The sequence below is a fragment of the Staurois parvus genome, unplaced genomic scaffold (genome assembly GCF_062004578.1).
Source record: "Staurois parvus isolate SC_StPar_1 unplaced genomic scaffold, SC_StPar_1.0 ptg000647l, whole genome shotgun sequence".
NCBI lineage: Eukaryota > Metazoa > Chordata > Amphibia > Anura > Ranidae > Staurois > Staurois parvus.
In genome coordinates this window covers 917,980-942,689 of record NW_028318443.1, presented here as the reverse complement: position 1 = coordinate 942,689, position 24,710 = coordinate 917,980, and the positions used below count along the sequence as shown (strand labels likewise).

Below are 24,710 nucleotides of genomic sequence, written 5' to 3'. Positions count from 1 at the left end.
GTGGGTGATTTATTTTGTTTTTGTGGATGTTTCTGCATGTCTGGGGTCTATGAAAGGTTGTCACTTGCCCAGCGAGACTATCAATGGGCACCTAAGCCAGCCAGGAGACCTGGTGATTGGAGGTACTTTTGTGGTTTATATTGATAGAGGCTCTGCTGGAACCACATTTACCAGCAAGCCAGCAGACCTCAAATGCCAGTTGTAAGTATAAAGTATTTAATGCGTTTCTAAACCAATGTCCAAAAAATGAATACCTTACAGTCTACCAGAGGTGGTAGTTGCATTATTTTTTGTTGGTTGAGCTATTGCTTTACTTATTGAGCATTGAGTTTCAGGGGGTTTGGGCCCAATAATTTTATCTTCCTTCTAAGAATCATGAATTTAGAGAGAACTTGTAATGCCCCAGTCCAGGTAAGTAACAAACTACGTCCACGAGGATCATTTGGTGTCAACTTTACAGTGGCTGATGAATAAGGAGTGCATGGCAGAAAACTGACTTGAGGGCTGCAGATTAGTCCTTGCAGGATCTGGACATTTGAAGATGTTCTGTCAATTCATGATTGGCTGGTTTCATTAGGTTTCCAAGCTCATGTTGTTTATTTTGTGCCAGGACAACAGAGAACACTCCAATCAGCACCTTTCTCCAAAGCATTTTGCTCCATACTGGGGCCTAATAGTAGAATATAACTAACTAGTAATTAGTCGTAAAGTGTATCCAAACCAAAGCACAATCATTTTATATAGTGCACTTTACCAGTCCTTAGATGATGTGGCTGAATTAGTTTTCCTTTTAAGGAGGCCTTTTTAGCCTTTATTTTCAGCAGGTGGTCCTGCAAATAATTATCCTAGGATGGCTACACTTAGTTGCCTCACTGTATGGATGGAGCCAAGGTTGTTACCCAGGCTGGACTCTTTGATGTGACAGTTGCATATGTTTCCAAATTTTTGACTAAGGACTGGTAGGCTGCAGTATATTACAATTTTAGTCTTGGGTGTAGATATAGATTAAAGGAAGCTTTTACTGAGAGAGCCTGTCATTACCAACTATTTCTGCAAATTCTATCTGCATCTGGCCTCCATTACATATGGTCTGAATGGAGCAGTGGTGTCCCTAGGCGGGTGCGGGGGTGCGCGCCGCACCGGGTGACACCTATCGCACGGGGTGAAAACCGGACCCTCTCCACGAAAAGGAAAGTTTTAAAGGAAGTCGATGATCCCCGCAAGATGGATCGGATCTGCGGATTGAGCATAATGGATCGGAGTCCAATCCATTATGCTCCCCAATCCGCAGATCCGATCCATCTTGCGGGGATCGTCGGCTTGCAACCTATACGAGGTTAACTGATCTAGCTAAGGCTGTGTAAGATCCGGGACTTGTCTGTAACCAGGAAATGTGACCGTGATAGCAGGAACCTCCTCCATCTGACATGTATTTATTTATTTCAGGTACCTATATAGCACTGTCAATTTACACAGCACTTTACATATATATTGTACATTCACATCAGTCCCTAACCCTCAAGGGAAGTACAATCTAAGGTCTCTAACTCACATTCATACATACACATACGAGGGACAATTTAGACAGGATCCAATTAACCTACCAGCATGTCTTTTGGAGTGGGAGAGGAAACTGACGCAGGCACAGGAAGATGATGCAAACTCCAGGCAGGTGGTGCCGTGGTTGGGATTTGAACCAACAACCCTAGTACTGCCAGGCGGAAGTGCTGACCATTTAGCCACTGTGCTGCCCAGTGTGCTGACATCACTTCTCGAGCATGTGCAGACCGGACCAGTGTTGAAAGATCAGTTAACCCCGTATAGGTTGCAAGCCGACGATCCCCACAAGATGGATCGGATCTGTGGATTGAGGATCATAATGGCTCGGACTCCGATCCATTATGCTCAATCCACAGATCTGATCCATCCTGCAGGCATTGTCGGAGGGGTGACACCAAGTGTTAACGCACCGGGTGACACCAACCCTAAGGACGTCCCTGGAATGGAGGCAAATATATTCTCCACAAGCTCTGATTCTGGTTGCAGATGCCCATTGGGTTCCAGCAAAATATACAGATATGCTAAATAGTAAACTTAATTTCATTATTCTCTCTGCCTAATCCCAAAAGAAAGTAGTAACTGCTGCACCGTGAGGATTTGACTCCCTTTTCTTGCTTTTTCTCTCACTATTTTTTTTTGGAAATGTACAGAACATCTCGGTGCCCTGTAGCATATATGAGCAAGGAGGTAATTTCAGTAGCTGAGAGATTTAGAACAAAGGACGTCTGATTGGCCACACTCCAAACAATCCACTTTATTGAACCAAGATAAAACCAATACAGACAGTGGAAATACCGTGGGGGACTGGAAGGTAAACGCGTTTCATGCTAAAGACAAAGCTTATTTATTACCCCAATGGTGGTGGTAATGAATAAGCGCTGTCTTTATCGTGAAACGCGTTTACCTGCCAGTCCCCCACTGTATTTCCACTGTCTGTATTGGTTTTATCTTGGTTCAATAAAGTGGATTGTTTGGAGTGCAGCCAATTAGACATCCTTTGTTCTCATCTATGCAGCACACGAGCTGGGCTAGCACCTACAGGAGGAGTTGTGCTTGGAGATTGTGAGTCTCTCCACCTTGAGCAGCAGTAGACATATAGTGGGGATCGAAAGTTTGGGCACCCCAGCTAAAAATTTGTATTAATGTGCATAAAGAAGCCAAGGAAAGATGGAAAAATCTCCAAAAGGCATCAAATTACAGATTAGACATTCTTATAATATGTCAACAAGTTAGATTTTATTTCCATCATTTACACTTTCAAAATAACAGAAAACAAAAAAATGGCGTCTGCAAAAGTTTGGGCACCCTGCAGAGTTAATATCTTGTACTGCCCCCTTTGGCAAGTATCACAGCTTGTAAACACTTTTTGTAGCCACCCAAGAGTCTTTCAATTCTTGTTTGAGGTATCTTTGCCCATTCTTCCTTACAAAAGTCTTCCAGTTCTTTGAGATTTCTGGGCTGTCTGTCACGCACTGCTCTTTTAAGGTCTATCCATAGATTTTCAATTATGTTGAGGTCAGGAGATTGTGAAGGCCATGGCAAAACCTTCAGTTTACGCCTCTTGATGTATTCCCCGGTGGATTTCGAGGTGTGTTTAGGATCATTATCCATTTGTAGAAGCCATCCTCTCTTTAACTTCAGCCTTTTCACAGATGGCATCAAGTTACCATTCAAAATTTGCTGAAATTTTATTGAATCCATTTTTCCTTCTACTCGTGAGATGTTCCCTGTGCCACTGGCTGCAACACAACTCCAAAGCATGATTGATCCAACCCCATGCTTAACAGTTGGACAGAGATTTTTCCATCTTTCCTTGGCTTCTTTATGCACATTAATACAAATTTTTAGCTGGGGTGCCCAAACTTTCGATCCCCACTGTAGCTAAGAGATTTAGTTGCCAGTGTAGTCCTTTACAAATGTTGCTCTCTTCAAGAGATTAGATAGCTGATGAATTTTCAGCATCCAGCACACCTCCAAGAGTGTCTCAGCCAACTATGCAAATGCAGTATTTTTAGCAATGCATGCAAAAAAAAAACATAACTTTTTTAATTTTTACTACAATTCATTAGGCTTGACCCTCAAAAATACCAGAGAATGCAAGCCATGATATTTGCCATAGAAGAGATCAACAATAACCCAGACCTCCTTCCCAATATCACCCTGGGGTACCAGATTCTTTATTCTTGTTCAACACTTAGACGGGTCACGGGAGGAACATTGTGGATGCTATCTGGAGAAAAGGAAAGTTCTCCAAATTATCGGTGTAGAAGAAAAGGAACTTTTGTTGGTATTGTTGGTGATTCTGGGTCCACAGGCTCCATCATGATGGCCCAAATCTTAGGACTTTATAGATATCCACAGGTAAAAGAAAATACTTTGCTTAAAATTGATTGTTGTTCATGAGTATTAGAAACTATCCAACCTAATAGGGTCACTGTTATAATTTATCCGCAGATAAGTTTCTTTGCAAGCAGTCCAACTCTCAGCAACAGAAAAATCTTCCCTTCTTTCTTTCGCACCATGCCTAGTGATGCATTTCAGTCCCGAGGACTTGCTGAAGTAGTTTTGTATTTTGGTTGGTCATGGGTTGGGTTTCTAGCCAGTGATAATGACTATGGACAAATGGGTCTTCAAGTGGCAAAGCAAGAATTAATTAAAGCTGGTGTTTGTGAAGCCTTTACAGAGACAATTGTGATCAGTCAGCCCAACAAGAATGCTCCTCACATTGTTAAAGTTATCAAGAACTCAACAGCTAAGGTTGTGGTAGTGGTATCCTCTAATGTGGATTTTTTCCCTGTTGTTGAAGAGTTGACAAAACAGAATGTGACTGGTAGAATTTGGATAGCCAGTGAATCGTGGTCAACCTCTGCTCTTCTTTCTAAAGAAAAGTATCAGCAAATCTTGGTGGGCACTCTTGGGTTTGCTAACAATGGAGGGCAGATGCCAGGGTTCATGGAGTACCTTTACAGCTTGCACCCATCAAAAGCTCCAAATGATTCTTCTCTGCAAGACTTTTGGGAGCAAATATTTTCTTGCAGGTGGACTGACAACCTGAATTTAGATGGGACAAGTAACAAAACAGCACATGACTGTACTGGAGAAGAAAATCTGGGGAAGTCAATGCTGAAAGTTGATTTTGGAATAACCTTCAATGTCTACACTTCTGTTTATGCATTTGCATGGGCCTTGCACAGTCTGCTTCACTGCCAGCCAGGAAAAGGCCCATTTCATAATAGATGTGCAAACATTTTGTCATTTGACCCTTGGCAAGTAAGTTACTCTTTTATTGTGCCTGTAACACTTGATTATGTGGATTTTTTCTTGTTTAAATCAACCATCTTTGACTATTGCTTTTCAGCTCCTTCATTATATTAAATCAACAAAGATTCAGACCAAAGACAAGACATCCATATTTTTTGATGACAACGGGGATCCTCCAGCCCTGTATCATATTGTGAACTGGCAGCCCACCTCTACTGGCTCCTTGCAGCAGGTTGTAGTAGGAAGTTATGACTCAAGCTCTGCAGATGGGATGATTATGAGAGTAGACACTGCTGCCCTTGTATGGGTTGATAATAGTACAAAGGTATGATTCCAGTGAATTAAAGTTTGCAAGATAAATACAATGATAAATATGGAAAATGTTTAGCCAGTGAATAGCACTGAAATCGTATGCAGACAGTTTTGTGATGTCAACATCAACATTAAAAGCCAAGTCCCTGACCCTTTCTGCAGTGGTAGGAAACCTTGGTAAAAAGCAGAAACCCAACCAGCAGTTTGGACAATGAAGCAACAGCTGCAGTGATCAGTAGACATGATCCCAAAATTCAGTCTTCTTAGAATTGAACCACATTATAAACATTCAGATCAGGGGCGGACTGACAACTCATGGGGCCCCCGGGCAATAGGGGATCATGGGGCCCCTGTGTCCTTGCCCAAACTCAAAAAAGCCTATGAAAAAGGTACCAGGGGCATCTCATGGGGCCCCCTACTGACCCCGGGCCCTCGGGCAGTGCCCGAGTTTCCAAATGGTCAGTTCGCCCCTGATTCAGATATCTAATATCAAATCCAAATTTCATTGATATGTTTGGCAGTTTAGTTTCCCAGTGGCTTATGCTCCTTCTTTATCTGCTCCTGCCTTTTCCTGAGCATCCTTACCTTTACTGCCAGTGCCACCAGCCCCTCCATTTTATCTTTGGTATAATTTTTGGAATGCGTAGCATATGCCACTTGCGCACATATGCGTATTTGTAAGGGACCACCCGGCGGTACCACTAGCACTCCACTGAATAGGCGTTCCCAGAGCACGGAATCTAAGTCCCAAGGTGCTTGTTCACCAGGGCCCCTGATGGTGGGGATGGACTTAGAGCACCCCGAGACCAGGTCGTGGCTACTGGGTAAACCCGTCAGTGGTAGTGGTATACGCCGAGGGCTCCCACGGGGGAGAGCCTGATATGAGGAGGTCTGAAGACCCCACTGGGAGGGACGGATGAATGGATGGCTGAGCAGGTGCGAAGTCAGACAGGCCGGGTCGGTAACAGAGAGGACGGTACGGTACAAGGCAGCGGGCAAAGAATAGTTGGGTCACACGCCAGGTCAGTAACAGCAGGTCAGATCCAATAGGAGGCATCCAAGAGAGAGGTCAGGCAAAGCAAGGGTCTGGGCAGGAGAATATAGCAAGGTCAGAGCACAATCCAGGTCAGCAACTTACAAATCACAGGTTCGCAGGTACAGGATACAGGGAAGACCAGAAGGCACTGAATGACAGCTCAGGGCCATTTAAATATCCCGCCCTGCGCTGTCATTGGTGCCACGCGCCTGCGGTCCCTACTGCGCATGCGCAAACTCGTTCGTTGCGATCGGCAAGGTCCCAGTGCCCGCGTTCCTGCACAGGGCGGTGCACTGCGCCTGCGCCAAGCCCATCGTGGAGGTGATTTCCGACAGTATTATTCTACCTACCTAGGTACCTCCAGGATTCTGCTACCTGTCAGTCTGAAACTCTGTCTGTCAGTCTGAATCTATTACTGGTATGTTCAGTATTTTGGAACAAGTGGCATCTTTGCCTCCTGCTCTGAGAGTTGACCTCAAATTAACCACTTTACTACCACGCTATAGCTGAATGACAGCTACAATGCGGTAGGCCAGTTCTGGGAGGGCATCATATGACATCCTCCCAAAACACGCTCTATCCCCTTGTGCACCCCCAGCGGTGCACACCCCGGCGCTGTCCATGATCACTGTGGCCTTTGGCCTCTGATCACATGACATGTTAAAAGTCCAATCACAGCGGTCTTTTGTCATGTGATCAGCTTTGTCCAATCACAGCTGACCACTATGTAAATACATTTGCAGTTTGTAGTACTTTCCTCACGCTGTCACAGTGTGAGGAAAGGACTGCCGGTAACCAGTAACCTTCAAAGCAGACAACTGAACTGATAATCAGGACACTGATTTTGTGTTTCAAAATGTTTGCTCTTTTTTAGTTTATTAAAAAATAGAACACTCAGTGGTGATTGAATACCACCAAACAAAGGCTCTATTTGTGAGAAAAAAAATGATAAAAATGTTATATGGGTACAGTGTTGCATGACCGGGCAATTGTCATTCAAAGTGCGACAGCACTGAAAGCTGAAAATTGGCCTGGGCAGGGAGGGGGTAAAAGTTCCCGGTAGGCAAGTGGTTAAAAATAATAAACGAAAAAAAGCTTTCCAACATAAAGGACAATAAGGCAGTAAAGCTGTTGATTGCCAAAAGAGTTAGTAATCAGAATTGCAGTATAGGTACAGTTTCTTAACTGACACTAAATCCATTTAGCAGTGTATTACCTTTCTCTATGCTTTCCTTAACAGGTTCAACTTCATTGACACTATGGCTGCTCTGTGCCCTCACCCCTTCTATTGTGAGAGTGGCAGGTTATCTAAAAGCCCCCTTATTGGCCCTTCTAAACCTTCTCACCATAGCTCAAATGCCTTGCAGTGTATTATGGTTTTAAAAAAAACTCCCAGACATATCTGCACAAAAACTCACTAGGACTGCAAATCTTGAACCTTTTTGTCAGGGCTCCGGGTATGACCAGAGATGTGTGGACTGACACAGGGAAACGCAGGCTTCAGGTATAGAGTAAACAAGACAATTTATTAAAGACTAAACAACACAAACACAGTGCAAGGTAAACATAACACAGTGCAAACAACCCAACCTCCAACAGATAACCATATATACAAATCAAACGTAGTCGGGCAGGCTGGGTCGGTAGCAAACAGGCAAACAGGGTACCAGGAGCGAGCAGAAGAGTGGTCAGGAATAGCCGAGGTCAGGACAGGCGGAGTTCATTCAGAGTCAGGAACGAAGCAGGATCAGGCAGGAAGCAGCCAGGGTACAGGGGCTCATGGGAAACATACACCAAGGCACTGATCACAGGCCTGGTCCTGCTTAAATACACCTCCTGCAATCAGCCTCAGGTGATGGCCTGATTGCAGGAGTAAGATTCTGGCTGCTGAGAGCACCCGCTGGCCAGCCTTGGTACTGCAGCCCACAAGGCAGGTGAGTCCCACCACCATTGGCGAGTCCATTCCTGACATAAACATGTTGGGGCATGGCCTGGTCAGAGCCCGAGCTGCCATTTAATCATTCACATGGGTTTACTGTTTGATGTGTTGCTTACGGACTTTTCCTTCTGACATGCTAGATCTTTGTAGCACTCAGGTTAGGTGGTCATTTTGGTAAGTAAGGATGACCAATGAACAATGTAGAGTTGAGACTAGTGGCTAGTATTCCAATATAAAGGCCCACATGTTATGTGTAGCCATCTAGGTGGGACCCAGCTTCGCTGGCTCCTCACCTCACTTGAACCACCTTGAAATTCTCACCTTCGCCTATCCCTTCATCACTCTGTAGTAACTCATTGAGTGGGTGGGCAACCTGCTAAATTCACCACAAATCTCCAATAATAGGAGCAGAACCCTAAGAAAGACCTCAATTATGTGACTGTTCTTGGTCTGGGTCATGTGGTAACCACCTCCAACTTCTTAGTTAGTAATTGGGTTAGTAGCAATCTCTTCTGCTGAAACGACATGCCCTAGGTAGGTGACAAAAGTTTGATAGAACTGATATTTCTCCAATGACAATTTCAGTCCTTCATGGAGCCTTTGAAGAACCTTCTCAAGTCTTGCTTCGTGTTCTTCCAAAGCCTTCCTGAAAACGATGATGTCATCCAAGACCTCAATTAGGTTCATGTCTCCCACTGTGCGTTCTAACAGCCGTTGCAATGTGGCCCCTGATAGTCCTGTACTCAAAGAACCCTAATGGGCAGATGAACTCTGTCTCTGAACTCTGAACCATTTCACCCCTGAAAGACATTGAAGGGCATCTTTGATATGAGGAGTGGTGTACTGATCAGTAATGGTTCTTCTGTTCAGAGTTCTGTAGTCAACACACATTTGTAGGGTCCCATTTGTCTTCCTCACTACTACTATAGGAGAAGTGTAAGGACTCCTGGATTCTCGAATGACCCCCGACTTCTTCATCTCAGCAAGTTGTTCTCTGAGGTTAAGAAGTGGACTCTGCTCAAGGTTGGTCTTAACCTAACCCACCTCCACTGCATGCTAGCAGGTGCTGGCCCTGTTTGTTGCAAGGATCATGATGTAAGAGAAAAGGTCCAGCTGGCCACACATCCATAAATTCACCTTTATTATGTTAAAGTCCACATAGAAACACTACGGTGCAGTACACGAGGGAAAATAGCACAAAAACTAACGCGTTTCATGCCAACATCATAGTCACAATTACATTAATAAACACAGAGTTATATAAGGGATATAAGTGCAGTCATATCTGTCAAACCCTACACTGGCCATACATTATACAATTTTCTGTTCAATTTCTGCCCAATTACCTTTAGATTTACCTTCAACTATGTTGTGCAAAGGACTGCTTAATTGGATATAATTGAAAGTGTTTAGGTTTGACCTCATATTATATGGTTTTTTTATTATATGTTTTTTGGTAAATCTAAAGCAATTTTCTAAGGAACATTGAATAATGTATGGCCAGCCTTAATTACAAAACCAGTGTAGGGTAAATGAGGCACAGCCACCAAGAATCAACTGAATCAGCTGTGTCTCACTCACCACAATCTGGGTAGAGATCGTATCCATGAAACTTCACCAACAGAAAAAATAACACATATAAAACACGTGAAGAAAATATGTAAAGAAATATAAAGAAAATAAAAGGGAAATATACCATTTCACATGTACACATGATAAAACGACTATGCAAAGACAAACACAGGAGATATACAATGTGGGGAGCAAGTCTACACAGGTGTACATGGAAAATAATTAATCGGTGTGATCACATAATAAACAGCAGCAAAAACATTGGTAACAATCATCTTTACCAAATAGCCCCATTTTCACTTATAAAATTATGAGACATCAGATTCATGGTTAAAGGATAAGTTCACCTTTGGAACATGTTACGTGTTCCACCCATTTTTAGGGTGGAACATGTAACATGTTCCTATAGTTGCAGCCAAGCCCATCACCCCCCTCCCGCTGACAGATAGTACTCCCCGTAGAAGTGTCCCCGTACTATCCAGCTCTGCCCACACAGGTGCATCACTCATTCCGTGAATAAATGAACTGCAAGTCCCGACAGCTGTAGAAGCTTGTAGTTTTCAGTGAACTACCACGGTGCTGTGGAGCGTCATGGTAGTTCATTGAAGCTTCCTGTCAGTATATCTGCTTGAGTGTACACGCCGTACATCCCGTACATCCCATACATCCCGTACATCCCCATAAATCCCATACATCCCGTACATCCCATACACCCCCCACATCCCATACATCCCCATAAATCCCATACATCCTGTACACACCATGCATCCCATACACCCTGTACATCACCCACATCCCGTACATCCCATACACCCCGTACATCCCCCACATCCCATACATCCCGTACATCCCCATACATCCCGTACATCCCACACCCCGTACATCCCCCACATCCCATACATCCCGTACATCCCCATAAATCCCATACATCCTGTACACACCATACATCCCCTACATCCCATACACCCCGTATGTCCCCCACATCCCATACATCCCATACATCCCGTACATCCCATACATCCCGTACATTCCCCACATCCCATAAATCCCCATAAATCCCATACATCCTGTACACACCATACATCCCGTACATCCCTTACATCCCCCATACACCCCGTACATCCCCCACATCCCGTACATCCCCATACATCCCGTACATCCCATACATCCCATACATCCCCCACATACCATACATCCCCCACATCCCGTACATCCCCCTCATCCCGTACATCCCATACATCCCCATATATCCCCCACATCCCATACATTCCATACATCCCGTACATCCCGTACATCCCCGTACATTCCCATACATCCCGTACATCCCATACATCCCCTTTGAAGAACGTTTTCAAGTCTTGCTTCGTGTTCTTCCAAAGCCTTCCTGAAAACAATGATGTCATCCAAGACCTCAATTAGGTTCATGTCTCCCACTGTGCGCTCTATCAGCTGTTGGAATGTAGGATGATGTGGCAGGATGACATCATCATTTTCAGGAAGGCTTTGGAAGAACACAAAGCAAGACTTGAGAAGGTTCTTCAAAGGCTCTGTGAAGGACTGAAAACAGTCTCTCGCAGTGCCCCTACTTCGGGTAGATATTGTTCTCCCAGTCTGTTTTCCAAAGAGAAAAATAGCACATACTGTGCTGATACGACACAAAAAACTATGGGAATCAGTGGTGTAACAATAACCATAACAGCCCATGTGGCTGCTATGGACAGGGGCGGACTGACTATTTGGAAACCTGGACACTGCCCGAGGACCCGGGGTCAGTAGGGGGCCCCATGAGATGCCCCTGGTACCTTTTTCATAGGCTTTTTTGAGTTTGGGCAAGGACACAGGGGCCCCATGATCCCCTATTGCCCGGGGGCCCCATGAGTTGTCAGTTCGCCCCTGGCTATAGGGCATGGGAATGGGAAAGAACCCCTTTAGGAATGTGAGGCAAATTAAACATAGAAACATTTTTGTACATGTGAAGATAACACAACTCTAGTATCATTAACCCCTTGCCCTCCAGAGGATTTCCCCCCCTTCCTGACCAGGTTATTTTTTTGCGATATGGTGCTGCTTTACTTTAACTGACAATTGCGCGGTCATGCAACACTGCACCCAAATGAAACTTACATCCTTTTTTTCTCACAAATTTCTATTTTTTGGTGGCATTTGATCACCTGTACGGTTTTTTATTTTTTGCGCTATAAACAAAAAAGACAATTTTGAGAAAAAAACAATATTTTTGACTTTTTGCTATTAAACATGTCCAGTAAAATATTTTTAAAATTCAAATTTCATCATAAATTTAGGCCAAAATGTATTCTGCTCCATGTCTTTGCTAAAAAAAATCCCAATACGTGTAAATTAATTGGTTTACGTGAAAGTTATAGCATTTACAAATGGTGGTATATATACTGGAATTATTTTTTTTTTTACTAGTAATGGCAGCGATCAGCGACTTATAGCGGGACTGCGGCAGGCATTCTGACACTGGAGGGGAACTGACGGTGTCACTGACATCCCCAGTGACACCAATATAGTGATCAGGATATAGTGAATATAGGATTTCAGGGTGTGGTCCGTGGATGGTGTTCGGACAGGGGAAGCTGTGCTATAACGGAAAAACTCGGTGCGGTCTGGGTTCCGGTTCCGTTACATTGGACATCTCCCCGAATCCTGGCCCTCCATCACCTCCCTCACCCGCACAACACCCTCCTGCCTCCACGTCCTACCACAACCCCCGCAACCTAGTATCTGTCCCCCTGCTCCCTAAAACCTCCCCCCCCGTTTTCATGTGCACTCCTGAACGCCCGATCGGTGTGCAACAAGCTCACCGCCATCCACGACCTCTTTGTTTCCCGCTCCCTCAACCTCCTAGCGATCACGGAAACCTGGATCCAGCCCACTGACTCTACCTCCCCTGCTGCACTCTCCTATGGAGGTCTCACCTGGACCCACTCACCCAGACCTAACGGTCGTAAAGGTGGTGGGGTTGGTCTGCTCCTGTCACCGCAGAGCACCTTCCGAGTCCTCCCAAACCCCCCCTCCCTATCCTTCTCCTCCTTCGAGGCCCACTGCATCAGACTATTCTCCCCAACCCCCCTGAAGATTGCTGTGATATACCGGCCTCCTGGATCCATACCCCGCTTCCTGGATGACTTTTCCTCCTGGCTACCCTTCTTCCTCTCCTCTGAGCTACCCACCATCATCCTTGGGGATTTCAACATCCCTGTCAACCTCGACAACCCAGACACAGCCCGTCTCCTCCACTTAACCTCCTCCTTTGCACTTGCACAGTGCATACAATCCACCACCCACTCCGACGGTAATATTCTTGATCTTGTCTTCTCCAACCACTGCGCTCCCCACAACCTCACTAACACCCCCTTTCCTCTCTCTGACCACAACCTGATTACCTTCTCTATCTCCTCGTCCTCCAACGCCTACCCCTCCAAATGTCACACTACCACCAGCCAAACCTCCGTAACCTTAACCCTGCCTCCCTCCACTCTGCAGCTGATCAACTCCATGACAGCATCCTCCCCCTGTCCTGCCCCGACTTGGCTATGACTGCCTACAACAACGCGCTGTCAGCAGCCCTTGACTCACTAGCGCCTTTAACCACACGCAACATCAGACCCCGACCACTCCAGCCCTGGCAGACTGATCACACCAAAACCCTCAAACGACACAGTCGTGCCCTGGAGCGACTATGGCGCAAAACAAAATCCCAACAAGCCTTCACCCGCTACAAATCTGCCTTCCACACCTACACCTCCTCCCTCCACGCTGCCAAACAAGCCTACTTCCTGACCCTCATCAAGACCCTCTCCTCCAACCCTCGCCGACTCTTCTCCACCTTCAACTCTCTACTCTCTCCACCCCCACCTCCACCCAGCACCTCACTCACCGCCCTTGAGATTGCCAATCACTTCAAAAACAAGATTGACACAATTCGCAAGGACATTGCCACAACTCACACGCCCTCTCAACCCGTCCCCTCTCACACAGCTACCCCCTCATCCTCCCTCCCCCTCGACATTACCCGCAGGGACTTCGTCACTGCTCAAACTCCCTCCAACCCCGTTCCCCCTCACTCAGCTACCCCCTCATCACCCCTCTCCCACGGCCCCATCACTGCTCTGACCTCCACTTCCACCCCACCCTACATTCCTCATATTGAAGCTCCCCCAACACTCCACACCTTTGACCTTACTACCATCGAGGAAGTCTCTAAGATCCTCTCTGATGCCCGCCTCACCACCTGCCCCCTTGACCCTATCCCCTCACAATTCCTACGACCTCCCTCCCCCTCCATCCTACGCTTCCTCACCCACATCTTTAATCTCTCCCTCTTCTCCGGCACTTTCCCCTCCCCACTGAAGCATGCACACATCACCCCCATACTTAAAAAGCCCTCCCTGGACCCCAATGACCTGAACAACCTCAGGCCCATCTCCCTGCTCCCACTTACATCTAAACTCCTCAAGCGCCTCGTCTACACCCGCCTATGCTCTCACCTCAACGACAACAACCTCCTCGATCCCCTACAGTCTGGCTTCCGTCCCCTACACTCCACCGAAACCCCCTTACTCAAACTCTCCAACGACCTTCTTACCGCCAAAGCTAATGGCCACTATTCAGTGCTCCTACTCCTTGACCTCTCTGCGGCCTTCAACACAGTTGACCACCCCCTCCTCCTCAAAATACTACACTCCCTCGGCCTCAGAGATGCTGCTCTCTCCTGGCTCTCATCCTACCTGTCACAACGCTCTTTCAGCGTTACCTATAATGCTACCACCTCCCCCTCACTCCCCCTCTCTGTTGGGGTCCCTCAAGGCTCTGTCCTTGGGCCCCTTCTCTTCTCCATCTACACCTCCTCCCTTGGCCAACTCATACACTCTCACGGCTTCAACTACCACCTCTATGCCGACGACACACAAATCTATCTCTCAACCCCCCACCTCACCCCCTCGGTCTCTGCCCAAATCACACAGCTACTGAGCGACATATCAGACTGGATGTCGCTCCACTTCCTTAAACTGAATCTCTCCAAAACCGAGTTTCTTGTCTTCCCCCCAGCCCGAACCCCACCCCCCATTGACTTCTCCATCACATCCAACAACGCCAATATCAAACCCGCCCTGCAGGCCAGAGTACTTGGTGTCATTCTGGACTCCAACCTATCCTTCCAGCCCCAAGTCCAATCTTTAACAAACTCGTGCAGACTCCACCTCCGCAACATCGCCAAAATCCGCACGTTCCTAACCCCAGAAACCACTAAACAGCTCATCCACTCCCTCATCATATCACGACTCGACTACTGCAACTCCCTCCTCACTGGCCTGCCTCGCCGCTGGCTATCCCCGCTTCAGTCGATCCTGAATACGGCTGCCAGACTCATTCACCTTTCCAACCGCTCCGTTTCTGCCACCCCCCTCTGCCAATCCCTCCACTGGCTTCCGATTGCGCAACGGATCAAATTTAAAATCCTAACAGTGACGTACAAAGCTGTCCACCATACTGCCCCGAACTACATCACCGACCTAATATCCAAGTACTGCCCAGCACGCACACTCCGCTCCTCACAGACCTCCTTCTCTCTAGTTCCCTGGTCTCCTCCTCCCATGCCCTCCTCCAGGACTTCTCCAGGGTGTCACCCATCCTCTGGAACTCCCTTCCCCAACCCATCAGATTATCACAAACTCCCCTCTCCTTTAGGTGCACCCTGAAAACCCATCTCTTCAGGGAAGCCTACCCCCTGCTAACTTGACCGACCGACCTCCACTCTTCCTACCACTCCATCCCCCACAGCTATCTCCTCCTGTACCACTATCCCGTCCCTTCTAGATTGTAAGCTCGAAAGAGCAGGGCCCTCGATCCCCTCATGTTTTGCATTGTATTGGTATTGTTCTGTCACATGTTCTGTCCCCCTTTGTAATGTACATAGGAATGCATTGAAAACCAATTAATCCATTCCGGAGGTCAGAAAAAAGTTAAAAAAAAATATTTTATCTGTTCAAAACTCTTTATAAAGTGCACATTAAAGGCATAAATACTGTACAGGGACATGATTAAACATTTCCAGAATGGCTCCAAAACTTGATGCAAAAACCGCTCCAACACCGCCACACTCTACGCCACGTGCTACCTACAGACTCCAGCATGTATGGGGGTGGCGCTATAAACCTCCCAGGCGCAATTCATTCTGGGGAAACTTGCTTCGTTTTGCGAAACAAATTTGTAAATGCTTTGAAAATCAAATAGGTCAGAAAAAAATAAAAAAAGGTCTTATCTGTTCAAAACTCTTTATAAAGTGCACTTCAAAGGCATGGGGCCTGCGCTATAAACCTCCCAGGTGCAATGCATCCTTGGGAAACTTGCTTCGTATTGCGAAAAAAAATTTGTAAATCGAGGCATTATTTTCAATGGATTTTCATTCGTAAACCAAAATTACGTTAACCGAGGCGTTCGTAAACAGAGGTATACCTGTACCGGTAATTTACATGGACTTCCTGACTTTAACAGTCGCAATATGTCCCGTGCAATGTAAACAGCACTTATAATAGACATACAGAAATATCTCATATCTACTCTATCACTTATTTTATTTATTCTTATTTAGGTTCCACCTTCTAGGTGCAGCTCTAGCTGCCCTCCGGGATTTGTAAAAGTGACCATTCCTGGAAAGCCCATCTGCTGTTTCCAGTGTGTGCCATGCCCTCAACGAGAGATTTCCAATGAAACAGGTGATCTAAAGTACTAGTTGTGTGTCTTCATACAATGCCAAAGCTGTAAATTTTGACAATATTTATACCAACTTTCTTTGGTAGATGCTGTCAGGTGCCTCCCTTGCCCCTGGGATATGTGCTCCAATATACAACAAGATGCATGCGTGCCAAGGGCCGTTGAGTTCCTCAGCTACAATGAAGTACTTGGCATTATCCTGGCTAGCATTGCTATATTCTCCTCTGTTGTCCCGCTTGGAATTTTGGGAGTTTTCATTTATTACAAGGGTACACCGATAGTACGAGCCAACAACTGGTCTCTAAGCTGTCTTCTACTCATATCATTGTGCCTCTGTTTCCTTTGCTCTTTGATGTTCATTGGATACCCACAACCAGAAAAGTGCCTTCTTCGCCAGGTTATGTTTGGTTTGGTCTTTTCTCTGTGTGTTTCTTGTGTTCTAGCCAAAACTATTACAGTTGTCATTGCCTTCAAAGCCACCAAGCCTGGAACCCAATTAAGAAAATTTACAGGAATAAGAATGTCCTACTCATTCATTATTCTATGTTTACTAATTCAAGTATCAATCTGTGTGACTTGGCTTTCTTCTTCACCTCCTTTCCCAGAGTACGACACTCATACTCAGGCAATCGTGATTATTTTGAGCTGCAATGAAGGTTCTGCTATTGCATTTTGGTTCATGTTGGGTTATCTTGGACTCCTTGCCACCATCAGTTTAATTATTGCCTTCTTGGCCAGAAGATTACCTGACAGCTTTAATGAGGCCAAGTTCATCACCTTCAGCATGTTGGCTTTCCTTAGTGTTTGGATAACCTACATCCCAGCGTCTCTCAGCTCACAGGGGAAGTACATTGTGGCCACAGAGATCTTTGCCATCTTATCCTCCAGCTGGGCCCTAGTGGTTTGTATTTTTCTTCCAAAATGTTTCATCATATTGTTTCGACCTAATATAAACTCAAAAGAATATCTGATGAGGAAAAACTATGGTTAAAATCTAAAAATAAAGACAGTCATTTCATACAGCACTGCAGTTATGTACAGTAATTGTGGAGATGCTCCTTAATGTAGGACACAACTTTTGCTGAAATAAAAAGTAATCGGTGTCCTGTAGGAAAACAATCTATTGATATTAAAGGAATTTTGCTTATCCTTCAGAATTTTATTTTCATTTCTTCATGTGTATCCTCAAATATAGTTTAGAATAGCAGGGTCACTTTTTATCATGACTACCTTCTGTAGTCTTACTTTAATAATGAGGAAAACTACAATCCACTGAATAAAGAGCAAGTCTTAAAGAAAAGTTGTGGCCTTGCTATGGACATTTCAAGGTTTACATTTTAAACAAGCAGTAAGTGAGCTTTATAAGAAGCCCTCAGTGACCTCAGTAATTGCAGGAACTGTATAGAAATGTATTCCCTAAATTTAAAAAGCACTTTCACTTTCATTTTACTAACACTTTGCTCATTTTGCTCCCCATCCCAGAAGTGACTTGACAGCCTTTCAGCCTTTTTAATCTCTAATGTAAACACAAAGCAGGCACACAAGAAAAGGGCCCTGGCAGAGTGCTAAGGCTCAATTTGATTCACTTTAGTGCTTCTCTTGTGTGTTTGTGAGGATGATTTGTTCCACAGTGTCTGCGCCGTGACCACCCTGCAACTGTATGTAAGGCATGCAGTTGCGGTGCTGTTGTATGGCATTTACAAGGTTAAAGAAGGCAGTGAGGTAGAGACATGTCACCTCCTCACCACCTGGCAAATGCCCCTGAAAGTGTTTCCCCAAGGACCACACCGCAGCTGCCCTGAAATTGTGTAATGCAGTTGGTTGCAGCACCATGGTGTGGCATTTCAAATGCCTCTAAAAACTGATCCCCTGCAGATTGCTTGTCAGAGGTATCAGCACATCTAGACTTAGCCTAAAGGCTTGTAGTATTGGAGCTACAGATGAAATTTTAAGTCCATTTTTGACCATATTTAGAACACCACTTGTCTCCACTCCCACCCATTCACAATTTTTCTCCTCCCCCCACCATAGCATAGCTTATCTTTTCTTTCTTTACTCTCCATAGTTGCACTCCTTTCCTCCACCTCCCATTGGCATAGTGGTGCTTACTCAACTCCACCTCCCCTTCCTACAGTGTTGCTGGTCTCTTCCTCTCACTATTAGTGTTATCTCCTCCCTCTCCATACTGCCACTCACCCCCTTCCTTTCCCTATGCATAGTGATGTTAATTTCCCCCCCTTCCTCTTATCATAGTGGCGCTCATCTCCTCCATCTCCTCTCTCTATAGTACCACTCATATCCTCCTCCCCTCTCTATAGTACAGCTCATCTGCACCTCCTCTGCTTCCCATAGTGTTACTCATATCCTCCCCTCATCTCCTTCTCCTTTCCCTTCCTCTATCCAAAAAGCTTCTCATCCCCTGTCTTCTCCTCACCATAGTTTTGCTCACGCCCTCCCATTTCCCTTCCATTCTCCTTAGCACCACTCATCTCCTCTCACTCCCCTTCCCCTCTCTATAGTGCTGCTCAAACGTTTTTCTGTGGGGTTCCAGGCAGTGGTGGAATATGAGAGCATGTCATTTGTCCTGTGAGAGTATACTGAAATCATTTCTCTTGGCCAAATGTTGTGGCCTTACAAATGTCATGTGCAATCTCACTTATTGAATTAAAAAAAAAATACTGGCCTTCACCTCACTACTACTGGAATATTTCAGTCTGCGTCATAGCAACATTTACCATAATTAAAGAGGTATTCCATTTTAAACCCTTGAAATCCCCATATTAATGTTCCTCAGCACAACGTCCCATGTTGAAAATACATTAGTAGGCATTTTTCTTTGAGAGCCACCAGCCGGCATCTTTCCTTTGAGAGCCACCAGCCACAGACTACTCTGCAGTGGGTAGGTCTGAGACCTGGCTGTCACTTTCAACTCTAGTCCCCAGTGACCAGCAAACAATCATGAAATCACTGTGGTATGACACAGTGATCATATACTGTACAATCTGGTGGATTAACAGACAAAATGGGTTTATTACTGCAAGTATCAGATACAATTAGAGTATGCTCTTCTATACACTATTTGTCAAATACAATTACAGTATAAAAAGTTAGTCAAAAGGTTTATTTGTTTTTTTACATTTTTTGGTCTCTTGTCAACCTATAATGAAATAAACAGAGCAGGTTTTTTATTGAAATGGTGTACCAAATAAAAGCCTTATACTATATGATACCTTAGATTGTACGCCCCTTGAGGGTTAGGGACTGATGTGAATGTACAATATATATGTAAAGTGCTGCGTAAATTGACGGTGATATATAAGTACCTGAAATAAATAAATAAAATAAATAAATAAATGACCTTATATGCAAAATATAGACCAAGTATCTTAGGTATCAATGACCTCTGGTCCTGTATGTGAATTTGACCACAGAGATTAGTGTAATAAATGCATTTACTAAATATATACTTTATGTAGTTTGGATATGTTTATTTAAAAAAAAAAATAATCTCCTAATGTATAGCAACATGTAAGTGGTTGTAAACCTTAATTTTTTTTCCTAAAATAAAAAAATGTGTTACACTTACCTGCTGTGCAATGGTTTTGTGCAGAGCGACCCCTCACCTCTGCTTCTCGGGTCCCCCACTGATGCTCTCTGCTCCTCTTCTTCTCCAATTGCCCCATAGCATTCACTGCCCTCTTCTTTGCCCTTTCAGTGGTCACTGTAGTCCTGGGCAGGAGAGGAGGAGAACACAGCTTGCTCCAGCTCTCAGACACGTGTTGGGGGCAGAGCCAGTTGTCAATCAGGCAGCGTGGTGGATCCCAACAATATTGTAAGAATCTTTCCAGAGCCTGGCAGGGCTCTATGGGCAATAACACACTATCAGCAGACTCTGGGTTATAGAAGTGTAAGGAGGCTTCTGATTGGCTGACCAGGGGCGGACTGATAACTCATGGGGCCCCTGAGCAATAGGGGATCATGGGGCCTCTGTGTCCTTGCCCAAACTCAAAAAAGCCTATGAAAAAGGTACCATGGGCATCTCATGGGGCCCCTTACTGACCTTGGGCCCTCGGGCAGTGCCCGAGTTTCCAAATGGTCAATCCGCCCCTGTGGCTGACTGTTGATTCCAAATGATCCAAGCTCCTGACCAACTTCTTCTTGGATAGGACAAGAACCCATTGTTGGTAGTTAGTTGCCATTTGTGTCATCTTGCGCCATCTTCTGCTTTTTTTTTTATATTCAACTTGTACATAAAAGAAATCATTATTCTATGGATATTTACCTCTAATACACATTTTACAACTTTGTATCTTAAATATTATATTACATCTTTTTTTGTGTCCTGATCTCACCACCGCAGTTAGCATCATCTTTCCTTTCCTCCCAGAGGTCCAGGCTGGAGATTAATGAGTCTGTGTTAAATGTTTCCCCTGTCCCTCTTGAATTAAACATGTAATATGCAATTGATGCAATATACCTCCCTGGGCAGTTCACTATATAAAAAAGCCAGCACTTAGCACTAATCTACAACGAGGGATGGAGAGCTGGGGACTCTGCGATACTTTCTGCCTGAAAAGCCATTAATCGCCTTCTGAAGCTCTCTCATTGATCCCTCTATCTATCCTACTCTATTATTCTTTATTTCTCTTTTTTCCCTCTTATCATCTGTGTATCTCCTCTTTCTTTTTATCCTGCATTCCTTCATTGCTTACACTCCTATCTCCCTTATCTTATTCTATACTCCATTCCTCCTCCTCCTTCCTTCCTTCCTCCCTTTCTTCTTCTCACCTACCTACCTTCCTTCCTACTTTCCTTCCTCCTTTTGTTCTTCTTACCTACCTTCCTCATCCATTTAATCCAGACATTACCACCACCACCACCACCATCCCTTTCCCTCTCTCAATCTTTCTCTCTCTAGTTTCTTTTCCTTCCTTCCTTTGCCTCCTTTCTTTCTTTCTTTCTTTCTTTCTTTCTTCTAATCATTTTTTAATCTTTCCTTGCCATTCTTCATTTGTCCTTCACTGTCTTTCCCTACTTTTTCTCTCTTTTTCTTTCTTTCTTCTCCTGCCTTTGTCCTTTCTTCACCCTCTTTCATTTCCTCTCTCTCTCTCACTCTCTCCCTGTTCTTCCTCCTGATTTTCTCTCTTCCTCTTGTCTCTCTCTTTCAGTCCTCCCTTCTCCCTCTGTCTCTCTCGCTCTCTCTCTCTCTCTCTCTCTCTCTCTTCCTTCCTTCCCCTATCTCTCTCCCTTTGTCCTCTCCCATTGCTTTCTTTTCCCCTTTGCTCTCCTTTTTCTTTTCTCCTTTTCACCCTCTTTATTATTTTAATCTAGCTCTTTCCTACATTGCAAATCCCACTCCTTGCCCACAGTAATGTTGGCCCCTATTGTTCTGGGGCCCTTGGTATTGTTGTGCCAGTTTCTCTCCTGTCACAAATTGTCCTGTTCTCTGCTCTTCACCTGGCTCCTGATCCCCTGTGCTGCTGGGAAGAAAATGTGTGGGCTTCTGGGAAGTGATATCACAGCTCTTTATCGGACTGGTGACATCATTGTTGGTGGTGTCTTTCCAGTCCATGTATACAGGACATACCATGGTCTGACCTACAGAACCCCACCTCCTGCTGTGACCTGCAACACGTAAGTAAATATCCTCATTACAACTTCTATATCATTATCATTTCATATGTGACCCTTAAGTCTAAGAACATTACTGGGTCCTCAGAACAACTGCTGGCCAATGCCATAACCAAGACCTTTCTAAAAGATAGTGCTGAGCTAGGCATTGGGCAAAGCTTAACATCTAGTGGAAAGGAGACATGTGGGCTTCTGGCAAGTGATATCAGAGGTCTTTATTGGACCAGTGACATCACTGTCGATGGTGTCTTCCCTGTTCATGTAAATAGAACATACAATGATCTGACCTACAATTACTGGGCCTGAACAACAGCTGGTCAATGCCTTACCCAAGAACAGTCTGAAAGAAACTGCTGAGCCAAATGTTGGGCCACGCTACACACCTGAAATGCTTTCAACCATCATTGCTTCCCAATACCCCAGCAGAATGTTCCGAATGTGGGTGGAACTTTCCTCAATTAATGAAGTGCAGTTCCTGCTCTCCTGCAGAGTTTAAAGGTTTGAAGCAACTGGTCAAGATAGAGAAACATATGACACTAGGCTACCTTTGTAAGGTACAAAAAACATCCTCCAATCTCACAGTTTTGTGTAGGCAGGGCCATTTCAACATGGGCATAACATTCCATACATGGGTACCACTAACAGACCTCACTGTCCTTCTCTTACATTAGTGTGTGTCTCTTCTCCCAAAGGGAGCCATCGTGTTTACCTCTACTAGCACATATACAGTTCTTTGCCACACACTCTGCCCCGCAGGCTTCCAGTTAAACTGGTCAACCATTCCTCAGATAGGAAAAAAGCAGTAAGGGAGGCGAGTCCAATGTATTTGCAGAAACTTTACTTTCCAACATCAACGTGAGCACCTTCAGAGCACACAGTTATAACACTTATAAATTCCAGGTATCCAATTTCAGAATACACAATTAGGTTACATATCACTTTGGAGCATTGTAAGCTCCCTACTCAGCTTCTCACTCTGTTAGTCGTCTGCGGTTGGCACTTTTCCCAATGACGTATGCTTCTAGTCCTGTCCCCCACTTCAGCCCCACTCATTGTGCCAGGACCTCTCCAGGTATTCCCCATTTGAGGAATACCAGACATTGGGAGGCTACACCTTTGCAGGAAGGGCCCCACCAAGTCCCATGGGTGCCAACTACGGAGCTGAGCTCCTATCTCTCGGCACTCTCCACCCAACTCCTCCCGCCCTGTGACCACCTGTGACCTATAAATCCTAAGGGAGGGTGCCACCTAATTGCACTAACACCCCTCCCCCCCTCCCCCCCCACACACACACACTTTTTTTTAAAGATTTCATTCATTTTATTTCAGTGAAGGAGATTCAGTCTAAACTGTTAGTGGACGATGGCATATTACACCGAGCACTGAGCACAGGATGAGGGGGGAGAATTCAAAAATGTGTTGGAGAGGATGTGGGGAGGAGGGCACGGTGTTTCATATTTGGTGGCAATGTCCAAAAATTCAGGTTTTCTGGAAGACAATAGTCAAATTAATAGAAATAATAACTGGAAATGACATAGGATTAAACCCAACCATGTGTCTCCTACATAATGTTGAGACAACAGTAAATAAATACAAAGAATCAGGAGTATGGTACTATTTAAGTGCTGCAAAAAGGTTGATTCCCAAGTTTTGGTGGAAGACAGAGGTGCCGACGGAGGAGGATTGGATCAATAGGGTAAACCAGATTAGTAGAATGGAAAAATCTTATTATACTCAGGAAGACAGGTTGAAATTATACCAATCGCGATGGGAAAAATGGGAAAAATCAGGATTGAAAGAGAAATATAGAAAACTCTAAACTAGGAAGTTACTTAAAGTTATTGGGCCTTGGGAGATTGGAGACCTTGCAGAGGGGAGGGAGGGGGGAAGGGGGAAAAAGGTGGGTTGGGAGGGAAGGGAAAGAAAAGAGGTAAATAGAAGGGACAAAGTAGAAATGTATGGATTATTTATATGTATTATGTCTCTTCTTATGAATTTTATGTAATAACATGAAAAATTAATAAATATTTAAATTAAAAAAAAAAAATAAACTGTTAGTGGACGGGTAGATTCAAACTTCTGTAGCGATGCCTCTTACTCCACTGAAGGCTCTCTGAGATGGCACATTTGTTACAGGGTCAATTAGAAGCTTCAGTGCATACTGTGAAAATCCATGTAGTCCTCACTTCTGAAAAATGTCCTCATCATCCCTGGACCCAATGTAGCCAATAATCATGTCATTCAGGCACTGCCTGTCAATGGCTCTTGGGCAGACCCTGCCACCGCTGCTCCTCCTTTTTAAGGATCAATGTATCAGAGGCAAGTTGGTCATCAGAGGGGATCCTGCCACCACGCATGCAGCAAAAAGATTTCATCAGGGATCTAATAAGGTGCATACAAAAAAGGGGGGCTGTGAAAAGAGATTCACAAAAAAGTGGTTACATAATGGACAGAGTGCGATACTCAAAGTAGTTCCAAAAATTATGCTTTATTACACAATATAAATAGACAATAGGGTAAATACCCTGGTTCACCATCACCTCAGTATGAGATAATACAAAAAGACCTAAAATCACATAAAAGCAACATCAAGATCGGTCTTAGTGATAGAGTGCTGCATATATAGTGACAGATAACTGTCTAATACACTTGCAGCAC

General features: G+C 44.8%; 1 protein-coding gene across 1 annotated transcript; it reads left to right on the top strand.

The window, feature by feature from the left end:
- The first annotated feature begins 3,663 nt into the window (after positions 1-3,663).
- On the top strand, positions 3,664-17,412 carry LOC149448943 (extracellular calcium-sensing receptor-like). Its single transcript, XM_089694000.1, has 5 exons — positions 3,664-3,921; positions 4,015-4,830; positions 4,919-5,146; positions 16,300-16,423; positions 16,508-17,412. Exons 1-5 carry the CDS (start codon positions 3,664-3,666, stop codon positions 17,410-17,412), a joined length of 2,331 nt encoding a protein of 776 aa, XP_089550126.1.
- Positions 17,413-24,710: the final 7,298 nt, after the last annotated feature.

What these genes read in the sequence shown, in the direction of transcription:
- LOC149448943 (XM_089694000.1), top strand. Translation starts at nt 3,664, where the DNA reads ATGATATTTGCCATAGAAGAGATCAACAATAACCCAGACCTCCTTCCC. An exon ending in GACTTTATAGATATCCACAG is followed by an intron (nt 3,922 to 4,014) that starts GTAAAAGAAAAT and finishes ATTTATCCGCAG; the next exon opens with ATAAGTTTCTTTGCAAGCAG. An exon ending in TGTCATTTGACCCTTGGCAA is followed by an intron (nt 4,831 to 4,918) that starts GTAAGTTACTCT and finishes ATTGCTTTTCAG; the next exon opens with CTCCTTCATTATATTAAATC.